Source organism: Hyperolius riggenbachi, chromosome 10, assembly GCF_040937935.1.
Source record: "Hyperolius riggenbachi isolate aHypRig1 chromosome 10, aHypRig1.pri, whole genome shotgun sequence".
NCBI classification, from domain to species: Eukaryota; Metazoa; Chordata; class Amphibia; order Anura; family Hyperoliidae; genus Hyperolius; species Hyperolius riggenbachi.
Window position 1 is genome coordinate 294,118,063 of NC_090655.1, and position 16,288 is coordinate 294,134,350.

At 51.2% G+C, this 16,288-nt stretch overlaps 1 protein-coding gene across 1 annotated transcript in view; it reads right to left on the reverse strand.

Moving 5' to 3' along the window:
- LOC137537310 (uncharacterized) overlaps positions 1–10,474 on the reverse strand; it is a 166,106-nt gene extending 155,632 nt beyond the window's left edge. The window contains exons 1-5 of the mRNA XM_068259384.1: positions 10,412–10,474; positions 8,453–8,559; positions 8,241–8,363; positions 8,024–8,121; positions 6,052–7,912 (exon numbers count right to left, since the gene is read on the reverse strand). Coding sequence (XP_068115485.1) covers positions 6,052–7,912; positions 8,024–8,121; positions 8,241–8,325 — 2,044 coding nt within the window. The 5' untranslated portion in view covers positions 8,326–8,363; positions 8,453–8,559; positions 10,412–10,474. The remainder of the gene's footprint in view (positions 1–6,051; positions 7,913–8,023; positions 8,122–8,240; positions 8,364–8,452; positions 8,560–10,411) is intronic.
- Between the last annotated feature and the right edge of the window lie 5,814 nt (positions 10,475–16,288).

A 16,288-nucleotide genomic window follows, 5' to 3' on the forward strand; every position in this document is an offset into this window, starting at 1 on the left:
CAGCTTATTACAGACCAGTAACACTAACTCACCCCTACTGTGACCAATCTGTGTACAGTAATGTACAGTGACCATTATCAGCTTATTACAGACCAGTAACACTAAGTCACCCCCTACTGTGACCAATCTGTGTACAGTAATGTACAGTGACCATTATCAGCTTATTACAGACCAGTAACACTAAGTCACCCCTACTGTGACCAATCTGTGTACAGTAATGTACAGTGACCATTATCAGCCTATTACAGGCCAGTAACACTAAGTCACCCCATACTGTGACCAATCTGTGTACAGTAATGTACAGTGACCATTATCAGCTTATTACAGGCCAGTAACACTAAGTCACCCCTACTGTGACCAATCTGTGTACAGTAATGTACAGTGCCCATTATCAGCTTATTACAGGCCAATAACACTAACTCACCACTACTGTGACCAATCTGTGTACAGTAATGTACAGTGACTATTATCAGCTTATTACAGGCCAGTAACACTAAGTCACCCCTACTGAGACCAATCTGTATACAGTAATGTACAGTGACCATTATCAGCTTATTACAGGCCAGTAACACTAAGTCACCCCTACTGTGACCAATCTGTGTACAGTAATGTACAGTGACCATTATCAGCTTATTACAAGCCAGTAACACTAAGTCACCCTTACTGTGACCAATCTGTGTACAATAATGTACAGTGACCATTATCAGCTTATTACAGGCCAGTAACACTAAGCCACCCCTACTGTGACCAATCTGTGTACAGTAATGTACAGTGACCATTATCAGCTTATTACAGGCCGGTAACACTAAGTCACCCCCTACTGTGACCAATCTGTGTACAATAATGTACAGTGACCATTATCAGCTTATTACAGGCCAGTAACACTAAGCCACCCCTACTGTGACCAGTCTGTGTATAGTAATGTACAGTGACCATTATCAGCTTATTACAGGCTGATAACACCAAGTCACCCCTACTGTGACCAATCTTTGTACAGTAATGTACAGTGACCATTATCAGCTTATTACAGGCCGGTAACACTAAGTCACCTCTACTGTGACCAATCTGTGTACAGTAATGTACAGTGACCATTATCAGCTTATTACAGGCCAGTAACACTAAGTCACCCCTACTGTGACCAATCTGTGTACAGTAATGTACAGTGACCATTATCAGCTTATTACAGGCCAGTAACACTAAGTCACCCCTACTGTGACCAATCTGTGTACAGTAATATACAGTGACCATTATCAGCTTATTACAGGCTGATAACACTAAGTCACCCCTACTGTGACCAATCTGTGTACAGTAATGTACAGTGACCATTATCAGCTTAATACAGGCCGGTAACACTAAGTCACCCCTACTGTGACCAGTCTGTGTACAGTAATGTACAGTGACCATTATCAGCTTATTACAGACCAGTAACACTAACTCCCCCTACTGTGATCAATCTGTGTACAGTAATGTACAGTGACCATTATCAGCTTATTACAGGCTGATAACACTAAGTCATTCCTACTGTGACCAATCTGTGCACAGTAATGTACAGTGACCATTATCAGCTTATTACAGGCCGGTAACACTAAGTCACCCCCTACTGTGATCAATCTGTGTACAGTAATGTACAGTGACCATTATCAGCTTATTACAGGCCGGTAACACTAAGTCACCTCTACTGTGACCAATCTGTGTACAGTAATGTACAGTGACCATTATCAGCTTATTACAGGCCAGTAACACTAAGTCACCCCTACTGTGACCAATCTATGTACATTAATGTACAGTGACCATTATCAGCTTATTACAGGCTGGTAACACTAAGTCACCCCTACTGTGACCAATTTGTGTACAGTAATGTACAGTGACCATTATCAGCTTATTACAGGCCGGTAACACTAACTCCCCCCTACTGTGACCAATCTGTGTACAGTAATGTACAGTGACCATTATCAGCTTATTACAGGCCGGTAACACTAAGTCACCCCTACTGTGACCAATCTGTGTACAGTAATGTACAGTGACCATTATCAGCTTATTACAGGCCGGTAACACTAAGTCACCCCCTACTGTGACCAATCTGTGTACAGTAATGTACAGTGACCATTATCAGCTTATTACAGGCTGGTAACACTAAGTCACCCATACTGTGACCAATCGGTGTGCAGTAATGTACAGTGACCATTATCAGCTTATTACAGGCCAGTAACACTAAGTCACCCCTACTGTGACCAATCTGTGTATAGTAATGTATAGTGACCATTATCAGCTTATGTACAGTGACCATTATCAGCTTATTACAGACCAGTAACACTAACTCACCCCTACTGTGACCAATCTGTGTACAGTAATGTACAGTAACCATTAGCTTATTACAGGCTGATAACAATAAGTCATCCCTACTGTGACCAATCTGTGTAATGTACAGTGACCATTATCAGCTTATTACAGGCTGATAACACAAAGTCATTCCTACTGTGACCAATCTGTGTACAGTAATGTACAGTGACCATTATCAGCTTATTACAGACCAGTAACACTAAGTCACCCCCTACTGTGACCAATCTGTGTACAGTAATGTACAGTGACCATTATCAGCTTATTACAGGCTGGTAACACTAAGTCACCCCTACTGTGACCAATCTGTGTACAGTAATGTACAGTGACCATTATCAGCTTATTACAGGCCAGTAACACTAAGTCACCCCTACTGTGACCAATCTGTGTACAGTAATGTACAGTGCCCATTATCAGCTTATTACAGGCCAATAACACTAACTCACCACTACTGTGACCAATCTGTGTACAGTAATGTACAGTGACTATTATCAGCTTATTACAGGCCAGTAACACTAAGTCACCCCTACTGAGACCAATCTGTATACAGTAATGTACAGTGACCATTATCAGCTTATTACAGGCCAGTAACACTAAGTCACCCCTACTGTGACCAATCTGTGTACAGTAATGTACAGTGACCATTATCAGCTTATTACAGGCCAGTAACACTAAGTCACCCCTACTGTGACCAATCTGTGTACAATAATGTACAGTGACCATTATCAGCTTATTACAGGCCAGTAACACTAAGCCACCCCTACTGTGACCAATCTGTGTACAGTAATGTACAGTGACCATTATCAGCTTATCACAGGCCAGTAACACTAAGTCACCTCCTACCGTGACCAATCTGTGTACAGTAATATACAGTGACCATTATCAGCTTATTACAGGCCAGTAACACTAAGTCACCCCTATTGTTCGCAATCTGTGTACAGTAATGTACAGTGACCATTATCAGCTTATTACAGTCAGGTAACACTAAGTCACCCTTACTGTGACCAATCTGTGTACAGTAATGTACAGTGACCATTATCAGCTTATTACAGGCCAGTAACACTAAGTCACCTCCTACCGTGACCAATCTGTGTACAGTAATGTACAGTGACCATTATCAGCTTATTACAGGCCAGTAACACTAAGTCATCCCTACTGTGACCAATGTGTGTACAGTAATGTATAGTGACCATTATCAGCTTATTACAGGCCGGTAACATTAAGTCACCCCTACTGTGACCAGTCTGTGTACAGTTATGTACAGTGACCATTATCAGCTTATTACAGACCAGTAATACTAAGTCACCCCTACTGTGACCAATCTGTGTACAGTAATGTACAGTGACCATTATCAGCTTATTACAGGCCAGCAGCACTAAGTCACCCCTACTGTGACCAATCTGTGTACAGTAATGTACAGTTACCATTATCAGCTTATTACAGGCCAGTAACACTAAGTCACCCCCTACTGTGACCAATCTGTGTACACAGTAATGTACAGTGACCATTATCAGCTTATTACAGGCCAGTAACACTAAGCCACCCCTACTGTGACCAATCTGTGTACAGTTATGTACAGTGACCATTATCAGCTTATTACAGGCCGGTAACACTAAGTCACCCCTACTGTGACCAATCTGTGTACAGTAACGTACAGTGACCATTATCAGCTTATTACAGGCCAGTAACACTAAGTCACCCCATACTGTGACCAATCTGTGTACAGTAATGTACAGTGACCATTATCAGCTTATTACAGGCCAGTAACACTAAGTCACCCCCACTGTGACCAATCTGTGTACAGTAATGTACAGTGACCATTATCAGCTTATTACAGGCCAGTAACACTAAGTCACCCCCACTGTGACCAATCTGTGTACAGTAATGTACAGTGACCATTATCAGCTTATTACAGGCCAGTAACATTAAGTCACCACAACTGTGACCAATCTGTGTACAGTAATGTACAGTGACCATTATCAGCTTATTACAGGCCAGTAACACTAAGTCACCCCTACTGTGACCAATCTGTGTACAGTAATGTACAGGGACCATTAATATTTCCATGAATATTTCTTGCTTGTAATCCATCTTATCTGACAGGCCTTTAACCAACGCTGATGTCCAGCTGTCTCCTGGAAATGATGTAACTTGAGTGTATTCAATAAAATGGCGCCACAAAGTGCGCTCCTCAATTTTGTTACCAGATAACCTAATAAAATTGATCTACCCCCGTAGGTTGGATCGCACCTGTTACCTAAGTGTGCATAACACTTTAAAGAGACACTGAAGCGAGTAAAAAACTCGCTTCTTCTCTTATATTCAGCAGGGGCATGTGTGCCCGTGCTAAACCGCCGCTATCCCGCCGCACAACGGGGGTCCCTTACCTCCCAATTCCCCCCCTGCAAAATCTACGACCAACTTGGTCGTAGATTTTGCTGCTCTAGAGGCAGGGCTAATAGACGCAGCCCTGCCTCTCAGCGCCGTCTATCAGCGGCGGATCTCAGCCTCTCCCCGCCCCTCTCAGTGAAGGAAGAGGGAGAGGGGCGGGCGAGAGGCGGAGATATGCGCTGACAGACGTGTGAGAGGCAGGGCTGCGGTTATTAGCCCTGCCCACCAGGAAGAGATCCCCGGCAAGGACAGAGGGGATTTGGGGGGTAAGGGACCCCCATTCTGCGGCGGGATAGCGGAGGTTTAGCAGGGGCACACATGCCCCTGCTGAATATAAGAGAAGAAGCGAGTTTTATACTCGCTTCAGATTCTCTTTAAAGAGAATTCAACAAAACTAAACACAGTGCGCTCAACAAAGTAGCGAGGAGACGCTAGGACGAGTCCGGGAGAAACGTTTTGTATATGCGCATAGAAATTGGAAATTGGTAAGTGCTTCTTAACCTTTTCAAATAAAGCTGGATTCACACTATAAGCCTGTTTGAGTCTTAGGAACTGATCTGCTGGAAGAAATGATCGTGACTCATATTCAAGCGCAGTTTGCTGATCTGTATTGGATTGGCAAAAGGATCTGGTGAGAGGCTTAAGTTATTGCTTGGTGGGGGAACACTGGGTGCTTGCAGTACAATTGGAGAGCACCGGTGGCATTTTGTATGCTTAAGCCATACAGTATCACACTATTGCCATGTATGGAGTTTTGAAGATTGGAGGACGATTAGCTGCAGGATTCCTGTTAAACTGGCAAGGCCAGAGGCGCAGATTGCTGATCCTAATGTGCTCAGCCATACAATCTGGTGAACGTTCACTGTACTATTTGATACATGAAAAGCTGTGGAATCATTTAAAGATACTGACGGTGTACTGGAGGACATTTTAAGAGATATTTATGTGGACTTTGTTGGTGTGTATATTTATGGCAGGACATTGTTCAGATGTATAGTATGAAGAGTGACACTTTGCTAGTTTATTAGCGCTTAATCTCCTTGTTCTCATATATCAGGAATCTGATGAGACTATAATCCTTTGCAGATGTATAAGACTATATAACGTCTGTGTAAGTGCTGCCTCATTAGGATTCTCAGATACTGGCTATTTACACCTGTATTGTATTCTCATTACATTATTTCAGGATAGTGATCTTTGAAGATGATAACAATCTAATAATTCTACAAAGCATAACCCTAAATCAGGCCAGTCTGTGAGCAGCAATACAGCCACACCAGCAATAACCATCCACATTATCCTGTATTACTGCTGATTACTCACCTGTTCTGCCCTCTGTAACACTGTCCTCCTCTTTACTTGTCCTCATCATGTCTCCCTCCTCCATAGACTGCTGATCACTCCTCACATACGTCTCTTCTTCCTCCTCTTTACATGTCCTTATCATGTCACCCTCCTCCATAGACTGCTGATCACTCCTCACATACGTCTCTTCTTCTTCCTCTTTACTTGTCCTCATGTCACCCTCCTCCATAGACTGCTGATCACTCCTCACATATGTCTCTTCTTCCTCTTTACTTGTCCTCATCATGTCACCCTCCTCCATAGACTGCTGATCACTCCTCACATACGTCTCTTCTTCTTCCTCTTTACATGTCCTTATCATGTCACCCTCCTCCATAGACTGCTGATCACTCCTCACATACGTCTCTTCTTCTTCCTCTTTACTTGTCCTCATGTCACCCTCCTCCATAGACTGCTGATCACTCCTCACATATGTCTCTTCTTCCTCTTTACTTGTCCTCATCATGTCACCCTCCTCCATAGACTGCTGATCACTCCTCACATACGTCTCTTCTTCTTCCTCTTTACTTGTCCTCATCATGCCTCCCTCCTCCATACACTGCTGATCACTCCTCACATACGTCTCTTCTTCTTCCTCTTTACTTGTCCTCATCATGTCTTCCTCCTCCATAGACTGCTGATCACTCCTCACATATGTCTCCTCTTCTTCCTCTTTACATGTCCTCATCATGTCACCCTCCTCCATAGACTGCTGATCACTCCTCACATATGTCTCCTCTTCTTCCTCTTTACATGTCCTCATCATGCCTCCCTCCTCCATAGACTGCTGATCACTCCTCACATATGTCTCTTCTTCTTCCTCTTTACTTGTCCTCATCATGTCCCCCCCCTCCTCCATAGACTGCTGATCACTCCTCACATATGTCTCTTCTTCTTCCTCTTTACATGTCCTCATCATCTCACCCTCCTCCATAGTCTGCTGATCACTCCTCACATACGTCTCTTCTTCTTCCACTTTAATTGTCCTCCTCATGTCACCCTCCTCCATAGACTGCTGATCACTCCTCGCATATGTCTCCTCTTCTTCCTCTTTACATGTCCTCATCATGTCCCCCCCCTCCTCCATAGACTGCTGATCACTCCTCACATATGTCTCTTCTTCTTCCTCTTTACATGTCCTCATCATGTCACTCTCCTCCATAGTCTGCTGATCACTCCTCACATACGTCTCTTCTTCTTCCTCTTTACATGTCCTCATCATGACACCCTCCTCCATAGTCTGCTGATCACTCCTCACATACGTCTCTTCTTCTTCCACTTTAATTGTCCTCCTCATGTCACCCTCCTCCATAGACTGCTGATCACTCCTCACATACGTCTCTTCTTCTTCCTCTTTACTTGTCCCCATCACGTCTCCCTCCTCCATAGACTGCTGATCACTCCTCACATACGTCTCTTCTTCTTCCTCTTTAATTGTCCTCCTCTTGTCACCCTCCTCCATAGACTGCTGATCACTCCTCACATACGTCTCTTCTTCTTCCTCTTTACTTGTCCCCATCACGTCTCCCTCCTCCATAGACTGCTGATCACTCCTCACAAATGTTTCTTCTTCTTCCTCTTTACTTGTCCTCCTCATGTCACCCTCCTGCATAGACTGCTGATCACTCCTCACATACGTCTCTTCTTCTTCTTCTTTAATAGTCCTCCTCATGTCACCCTCCTCCATAGACTGCTGATCACTCCTCACATATGTCTCTTCTTCTTCCTCTTTGCATGTCCTCATCATGTCACCCTTCTCCATAGACAGCTGATCACTCCTCACATATGTCTCCTCTTCTTCCTCTTTAACCACAGCACTTACATGTGTCAGTTCTCCACCCTAAGTGCCCCAAAATGTGAAATAATTTAAAATGTGAACACAGATAACAGCACATCCAGAAGGATAATATAATACAGTACAGAGCCTCTGAAGACCCCCAGTCCCACCTACCTGATAATGGCCGAGGGGGGCGAGATCATCCTGTGGACAATCCCGGGAATAAAGAGGACCTGTACATCTCTCTGGTGGGTTTCTGTTACTGGATACATCTGTAGGAAACACACACACTGACTGAATACATTGTCTCTATGTGATTATCAGATGATGGGGGGGATCTAGGTGGACCCCAAGTACTGCTCTCTCCTGTACAATGAAAGTCTCCTCTTACCTGGTGATGTGAGGGGCGGCTGACTCTCCATCATGGCGTCCTTGTAGAGGTCCTGGTGTCCTTCTATATACTGCCCCTCCTCCATGGAGAAATAGATGAGACAATGAGCCTCCTTATAGGAACCTAACACACAGAATGATACAGTCACCACCATATAAATCACTAGCTGTCACTGGATACTGTCCCATAATTCCTGGTAATGCTCAACTCACCCCGACAGCAGATCAGTGAGGATGTTGTGGGCGTCTCGTGTCTCTCAGATATCAGGGGGAGAGGTGGGGGCACCGCGATGGTCACCAGACTTCACAGAAGGGAGACTCTGTATGGAGAGACTGAAGGTAAGGTCATGTGACACTCCCAGAATCCTCCTCACCTCTCCAGTCATGCGACACTCCCAGAATCCTCCTCACCTCTCCTGTTATGTGACACTCCCAGAACCCTCCTCACCTCTCCAGTCATGTGACACTCCCAGAATCCTCCTCACCTCTCCAGTCATGTGACACTCCCAGAATCCTCCCCACCTCTCCAGTCATGTGACACTCCCAGAATCCTCCCCACCTCTCCAGTCATGTGACACTCCCAGAACCCTCCTCACCTCTCCAGTCACGTCTACAGGGGGTGTCTATCAGCTTCATGTGACGGACAGGAAGTGCACAGAATATCCTCTACACTAAACACTTCCCCACCTCAATACCAGTCCTAGGGTTGTGCTCACCAGTCCCTAAGGTCTCAAATTCGTTATTGAAATGAGGCTTAATTGCCTCAGCTGTGTGGCTGGGAGAGAAGGGGTTACTTACCTATGGGTAAGTCCGTTGTCTTCTATGCGTTCCCAATGTCTCGCACGCAACCTGTTGGATGCAAGACTCACTACCGCACACTTTCTCCTTCCAACTTGAAGACGTTTGGAACGCATAGAAGACAATGGACTTATGGGTAAGTAACCCCTTCTCTCCCAGCCGCACAGCTGAGCCAATTAAGCCTAATTTCAATCACAAATTCAAGTCCTTAGGGACTGGAGAGCCCACCGCTGACCAGTCCTGCCCTTCCCCACTCGAATACCTATCCCGCCCTCTTCTCCCCCACTATGTGCGCCTCCCCCACCCCAATACCTATCCTCCCCTCCCCCACTATGTGCTTCTCCCCAACCCCAATACCTATCCTCCCCTCCCCCACTATGTGCTCCTCCCCCACCCCAATACCTGTCCTCCCCTGCCCCACCATGTGCTCCTCCCCTCACCCCAATACCTGTTGTCACCTCCCCCACTATGTGCTCCTCCCTCACCCCAATACCTGTCCTCCCCTCCCCACTATGTGCTCCTCCCACACCCCAATACCTGTCCTCCCCTCCCCACTATGTGCTCCTCCCTCACCCCAATACCTGCCCTCCCCGCCCCCAGTATGTGCTCCTCCCTCACCCCAATACCTGCCCTCCCCTCCCCCACTATGTGCTCCTCCACTCACCCCAATACCTGTCCTCCCCTCCCCCAGTATGTGCTCCTCCCCTCACCCCAATACCTGTCCTCCACGCCCCCAGTATGTGCTCCTCCCCTCACCCCAATACTTGCCCTCCCCTCCCCCACTATGTGCTCCTCCTCTCACCCCAATACATGCTCTCCCCTCCCCCACTATGTGCTCCTCCACTCACCCCAATACGTGCTCTCCCCGCCCCCAGTATGTGCTCCTCCCCTCACCCCAATACCTGTACTCCCCTCACCCCAATACCTGTCCTCTCCTCCCCCACTATGTGCTCCTCCCTCACCCCAATACCTGTCCTCCCCCACTATATGCTCCTCCCCTCACCCCAATACCTGTCCTCCCCTCCCCCACTATGTGCTCCTCCCTCACCCCAATACCTGTCCTCCCTCCCACAATATGTGCTCCTCCCCCACCCCAATACCAGTCCCCTCCCCACTATATGCTCCTCCCTCACCCCAATACCTGTCCTCCCCTCCCCACTATGTGCTCCTCCCCGACCCCAATACCTGTCCTCCACTCCCCCACTATATGCTCCTCCCCCACCCCAATACCTGTCCTCCCCTCTAAGTGCTCCCCAACTTCAAACCTGTACTCCCCACCCCAATATCTGTCTCCCCATCATATGACTTGTATATTCTATAAGTTATAATAATGTTGGTTTAAGTGAAAATATTGGAATAAAAGTCTCCCATCACCTCCTCTGCTGCCAGTCCCAGCAAAGTCTTGTCTCCATTTCCCGCCACTCCCCTCCCTTCCTGTCTGTGCGTTCCAGCCCATCTAGCCTCTGCGTTCCAGCCGCTGGAGGGGAAAGCTTGTGATCGCCATCTTGTGGTCAGTAAGATCACTGCAGCCTCTATTATGCTTCATGTGAAGAGGAAAGAACTGGAGACCAACGAGGCGAGAAAGGGGCGGGGTTATCCTGTGTACGTATTTATTGTCCAGCGCTGCGTAACATGTTGGCGCTACTGCAACCCTGCGCAGGCGCACTAGCGACTCTCCGTTCAGGCTAAGACAGAAATAGCCGACCCTGATCGATCCACTCTACAGCGCAGACGCAAAGGACTCACGAAGTAGAGCGGATACGATGGGGCTCGGCTGTTTCCAGTCTAAAGTGATGCTAGTATGCCTGCGCAGGAACGAAGACAGGAGGAAGCTGCAGGGCAGTGTCAGTGAGGGGAGACAGGAGTAAGCTGCAGGTCAGTGTCAGTGAGGGGAGACAGGAGGAAGCTGCAGGGCAGTGTCAGTGAGGGGAGACAGGAGGAAGGTGCAGGGCAGTGTCAGTGATGGGAGACAGGAGGAAGCTGCAGGGCAGTGTCAGTGAGGGTAGACAGGAGGAAGCTGCAGGGCAGTGTCAGTGATGGGAGACAGGAGGAAGCTGCAGGGCAGTGTCAGTGAGGGTAGACAGGAGGAAGCTGCAGGGCAGTGTCAGTGATGGGAGACAGGAGGAAGCTGCAGGGCAGTGTCAGTGAGGGTAGACAGGAGGAAGCTGCAGGGCAGTGTCAGTGAGGGAAGACAGGAGGAAGCTGCAGGGCAGTGTCAGTGAGGGGAGACAGGAGGAAGCTGCAGGGCAGTGTCAGTGAGGGGAGACAGGAGGAAGCTGCAGGGCAGTGTCAGTGAGAGGAGACAGGAGGAAGCTGCAGGGCAGTGTCAGTGAGGGGAGACAGGAGGAAGCTGCAGGGCAGTGTCAGTGAGGGGAGACAGGAGGAAGCTGCAGGGCAGTGTCAGTGAGGGAAGACAGGAGGAAGCTGCAGGTCAGCATCAGTGAGGGGAGACAGGAGGAAGCTGCAGGGCAGTGTCAGTGAGGGGAGACAGGAGGAAGCTGCAGGGCAGTGTCAGTGAGGGGAGACAGGAGGAAGCTGCAGGGCAGTGTCAGTGAGGGGAGACAGGAGGAAGCTGCAGGGCAGTGTCAGTGAGAGGAGACAGGAGGAAGCTGCAGGGCAGTGTCAGTGAGGGGAGACAGGAGGAAGCTGCAGGGCAGTGTCAGTGAGGGGAGACAGGAGGAAGCTGCAGGGCAGTGTCAGTGAGGGGAGACAGGAGGAAGGTGCAGGGCAGTGTCAGTGATGGGAGACAGGAGGAAGCTGCAGGGCAGTGTCAGTGAGGGTAGACAGGAGGAAGCTGCAGGGCAGCGTCAGTGAGGGGAGACAGGAGGAAGATGCAGGGCAGTGTCAGTGAGGGGAGACAGGAGGAAGCTGCAGGGCAGTGTCAGTGAGGGGAGACAGGAGGAAGCTGCAGGGCAGTGTCAGTGAGGGGAGACAGGAGGAAGCTGCAGGGCAGTGTCAGTGAGGGGAGACAGGAGGAAGCTGCAGGGCAGTGTCAGTGAGGGGAGACAGGAGGAAGCTGCAGGGCAGTGTCAGTGAGGGGAGACAGGAGGAAGCTGCAGGGCAGTGTCAGTGAGGGGAGACAGGAGGAAGCTGCAGGGCAGTGTCAGTGAGGGGAGACAGGAGGAAGCTGCAGGGCAGTGTCAGTGAGGGGAGACAGGAAGAAGCTGCAGGGCAGTGTCAGTGAGGGGAGACAGGAGGAAGCTGCAGGGCAGTATCAGTGAGGGGAGACAGGAGGAAGCTGCAGGGCAGTGTCAGTGAGGGGAGACAGGAGGAAGCTGCAGGGCAGTGTCAGTGAGGGGAGACAGGAGGAAGCTGCAGGGCAGTGTCAGTGAGGGGAGACAGGAGGAAGCTGCAGGGCAGTGTCAGTGAGGGGAGACAGGAGGAAGCTGCAGGGCAGTGTCAGTGAGGGGAGACAGGAGGAAGCTGCAGGGCAGTGTCAGTGAGGGGAGACAGGACGGAGCAGTGCTTTTCAGCGCTGCTAGATTTGGGCGCAGCCGGCGCCTCCATAGACTTCAATAGGAATCATTCCTATTGAAGCGCTCAGTGAGTAACGTCGGCTCCGTCAGAAGACAGAGCCGAAGTTGCTTAAAAACATAATAATTCGGCCTCCAGCAATCGCTGGAAGCCGAATTATTTCATTCCCCCACTATCCATGTCGGCCTGGAGGGGGAATAGTAATTAAATCGGCCCGGACTTGTGCAGAAGCAGGATCAGCCATATACCGCTGTATCCTGCGCCCAAGTCTACCGGCGCCGATTTCAAATGTACGCAGACAGGAGGAAGCTGCAGGGCAGTGTCAGTGAGGGGAGACAGGAGGAAGCTGCAGGGCAGTGTCAGTGAGGGGAGACAGGAGGAAGCTGCAGGGCAGTGTCAGTGAGGGGAGACAGGAAGAAGCTGCAGGGCAGTGTCAGTGAGGGGAGACAGGAGGAAGCTGCAGGGCAGTGTCAGTGAGGGGAGACAGGAGGAAGGTGAAGGGCAGTGTCAGTGAGGGGAGACAGGAGGAAGCTGCAGGGTAGAGTCAGTGAGGGGAGACAGGAGGAAGCTGCAGGGCAGTGTCAGTGAGGGGAGACAGGAGGAAGCAGCAGGGCAGGGTCAGTGAGGGGAGACAGGAGGAAGCTGCAGGGCAGTGTCAGTGAGGGGAGAAAGGAGGAAGCAGCAGGGCAGTGTCAGTGATGGGAGACAGGAGGAAGCAGCAGGGCAGTGTCAGTGATGGGAGACAGGAGGAAGCAGCAGGGCAGTGTCAGTGAGGGGAGACAGGAGGAAGCAGCAGGGCAGTGTCAGTGATGGGAGACAGGAGGAAGCAGCAGGGCAGTGTCAGTGAGGGGAGACAGGAGGAAGCAGCAGGTCAGTGTCAGTGAGGGGAGACAGGAGGAAGCTGCAGAGCAGTGTCAGTGAGGGAAGACAGGAGGAAGCTGCAGGGCAGTGTCAGTGAGGGGAGACAGGAGGAAGCTGCAGGGCAGTGTCAGTGAGGAAAGAGAGGAGGAAGCTGCAGGTCAATGTCAGTGAGGAGAGACAGGAGGAAGCTGCAGGTCAGCATCAGTGAGGGGAGACAGGAGGAAGCTGCAGGGCAGCGTCAGTGAGGGGAGACAGGAGGAAGCTGCAGGGCAGTGTCAGTGATGGGAGACAGGAGGAAGCTGCAGGGCAGTGTCAGTGAGGGGAGACAGGAGGAAGCAGCAGGGCAGTGTCAGTGAGGGGAGACAGGAGGAAGCAGCAGGGCAGTGTCAGTGAGGGGAGACAGGAGGAAGCTGCAGGGCAGTGTCAGTGAGGGGAGACAGGAGGAAGCTGCAGGGCAGTGTCAGTGAGGGGAGACAGGAGGAAGCTGCAGGGCAGTGTCAGTGAGGGGAGACAGGAGGAAGCTGTAGGGCAGTGTCAGTGCGGGGAGACAGGAGGAAGCTGCAGGGTAGTGTCAGTGAGGGGAGACAGGAGGAAGCTGCAGGGCAGTGTCTGATGAGGGGAGACAGGAGGAAGCTGCAGGGCAGTGTCAGTGAGGGGAGACAGGAGGAAGCTGCAGGGCAGTGTCAGTGATGGGAGACAGGAGGAAGCTGCAGGGCAGTGTCAGTGAGGAGAGAGAGGAGGAAGCTGCAGGGCAGTGTCAGTGAGGGGAGACAGGAGGAAGCTGCAGGTCAGTGTCAGTGAGGGGAGACAGGAGGAAGCTGCAGGTCAGTGTCAGTGAGGGGAGACAGGAGGAAGCTGCAGGGCAGCATCAGTGAGGGGAGACAGGAGGAAGCTGCAGGGCAGTGTCAGTGAGGGGAGACAGGAGGAAGCTGCAGGGCAGCGTCAGTGAGGGGAGACAGGAGGAAGCTGCAGGGCAGCGTCAGTGAGGGGAGACAGGAGGAAGCTGCAGGACAGTGTCAGTGAGGGGAGACAGGAGGAAGCTGCAGGGCAGTGTCAGTGATGGGAGACAGGAGGAAGCTGCAGGGCAGTGTCAGTGAGGGGAGACAGGAGGAAGCTGCAGGGCAGTGTCAGTGAGGGGAGACAGGAGGAAGCTGCAGGGCAGTGTCAGTGCGGGGAGACAGGAGGAAGCTGCAGGGTAGTGTCAGTGAGGGGAGACAGGAGGAAGCTGCAGTGCAGTGTCAGTGAGGAAAGACAGGAGGAAGCTGCAGGGCAGTGTCAGTGAGGGGAGACAGGAGGAAGCTGCAGGGCAGTGTCAGTGAGGGGAGACAGGAGGAAGCTGCAGGGCAGTGTCAGTGAGGGGAGAAAGGAGGAAGCTGCAGAGCAGTGTCAGTGAGGGGAGACAGGAGGAAGCAGCAGGGCAGTGTCAGTGATGGGAGACAGGAGGAAGCTGCAGGGCAGTGTCAGTGAGGAGAGAGAGGAGGAAGCTGCAGGGCAGTGTCAGTGAGGAGAGAGAGGAGGAAGCTGCAGGGCAGTGTCAGTGAGGGGAGACAGGAGGAAGCTGCAGGTCAATGTCAGTGAGGGGAGACAGGAGGAAGCTGCAGGTCAGTGTCAGTGAGGGGAGACAGGAGGAAGCTGCAGGGCAGCGTCAGTGAGGGGAGACAGGAGGAAGCTGCAGGGCAGTGTCAGTGAGGGGAGACAGGAGGAAGCTGCAGGGCAGTGTCAGTGCGGGGAGACAGGAGGAAGCTGCAGGGTAGTGTCAGTGAGGGGAGACAGGAGGAAGCTGCAGTGCAGTGTCAGTGAGGGAAGACAGGAGGAAGCTGCAGGGCAGTGTCAGTGAGGGGAGAGAGGAGGAAGCTGCAGGGCAGTGTCAGTGATGGGAGACAGGAGGAAGCTGCAGGGCAGTGTCAGTGAGGGGAGACAGGAGGAAGCTGCAGGGCAGTGTCAGTGAGGGGAGACAGGAGGAAGCTGCAGGGCAGTGTCAGTGAGGGGAGAAAGGAGGAAGCAGCAGGGCAGTGTCAGTGAGGGGAGACAGGAGGAAGCTGCAGGGCAGTGTCAGTGAGGGGAGAGAGGAGGAAGCTGCAGGGCAGTGTCAGTGAGGGGAGACAGGAGGAAGCAGCAGGGCAGTGTCAGTGAGGGGAGACAGGAGGAAGCTGCAGGGCAGTGTCAGTGAGGGGAGACAGGAGGAAGCTGCAGGGCAGTGTCAGTGAGGGGAGACATCAGGAAGCTGCAGGGCAGTGTCAGTGAGGGGAGAAAGGAGGAAGCAGCAGGGCAGTGTCAGTGAGGGGAGACAGGAGGAAGCAGCAGGGCAGTGTCAGTGAGGGGAGACAGGAGGAAGCTGCAGGGCAGTGTCAGTGAGGGGAGACAGGAGGAAGCTGCAGGGCAGTGTCAGTGAGGGGAGACAGGAGGAAGCTGCAGGGCAGTGTCAGTGAGGGGAGACAGGAGGAAGCTGCAGGGCAGTGTCAGTGATGGGAGACAGGAGGAAGCTGCAGGGCAGTGTCAGTGAGGGGAGACAGGAGGAAGCTGCAGGGCAGTGTCAGTGAGGGGAGACAGGAGGAAGCTGCAGGGCAGTGTCAGTGAGGGGAGACAGGAGGAAGCTGCAGGGCAGTGTCAGTGAGGGGAGACAGGAGGAAGCTGCAGGGCAGTGTCAGTGAGGGGAGACAGAAGGAAGCAGCAGGGCAGTGTCAGTGAGAGGAGACAGGAGGAAGCTGCAGGGCAGTGTCAGTGAGGGGAGACAGGAGGAAGGTGCAGGACAGTGTCAGTGAGGGGAGACAGGAGGAAGCTGCAGGTCAGTGTCAGTGAGGGGAGACAGGAGGAAGGTGCAGGACAGTGTCAGTGAGGGGAGACAGGAGGAAGCTGCAGGGTAGTGTCAGTGAGGGGAGACAGGAGGAAGCTGCAGGGCAGTGTCAGTGAGGGGAG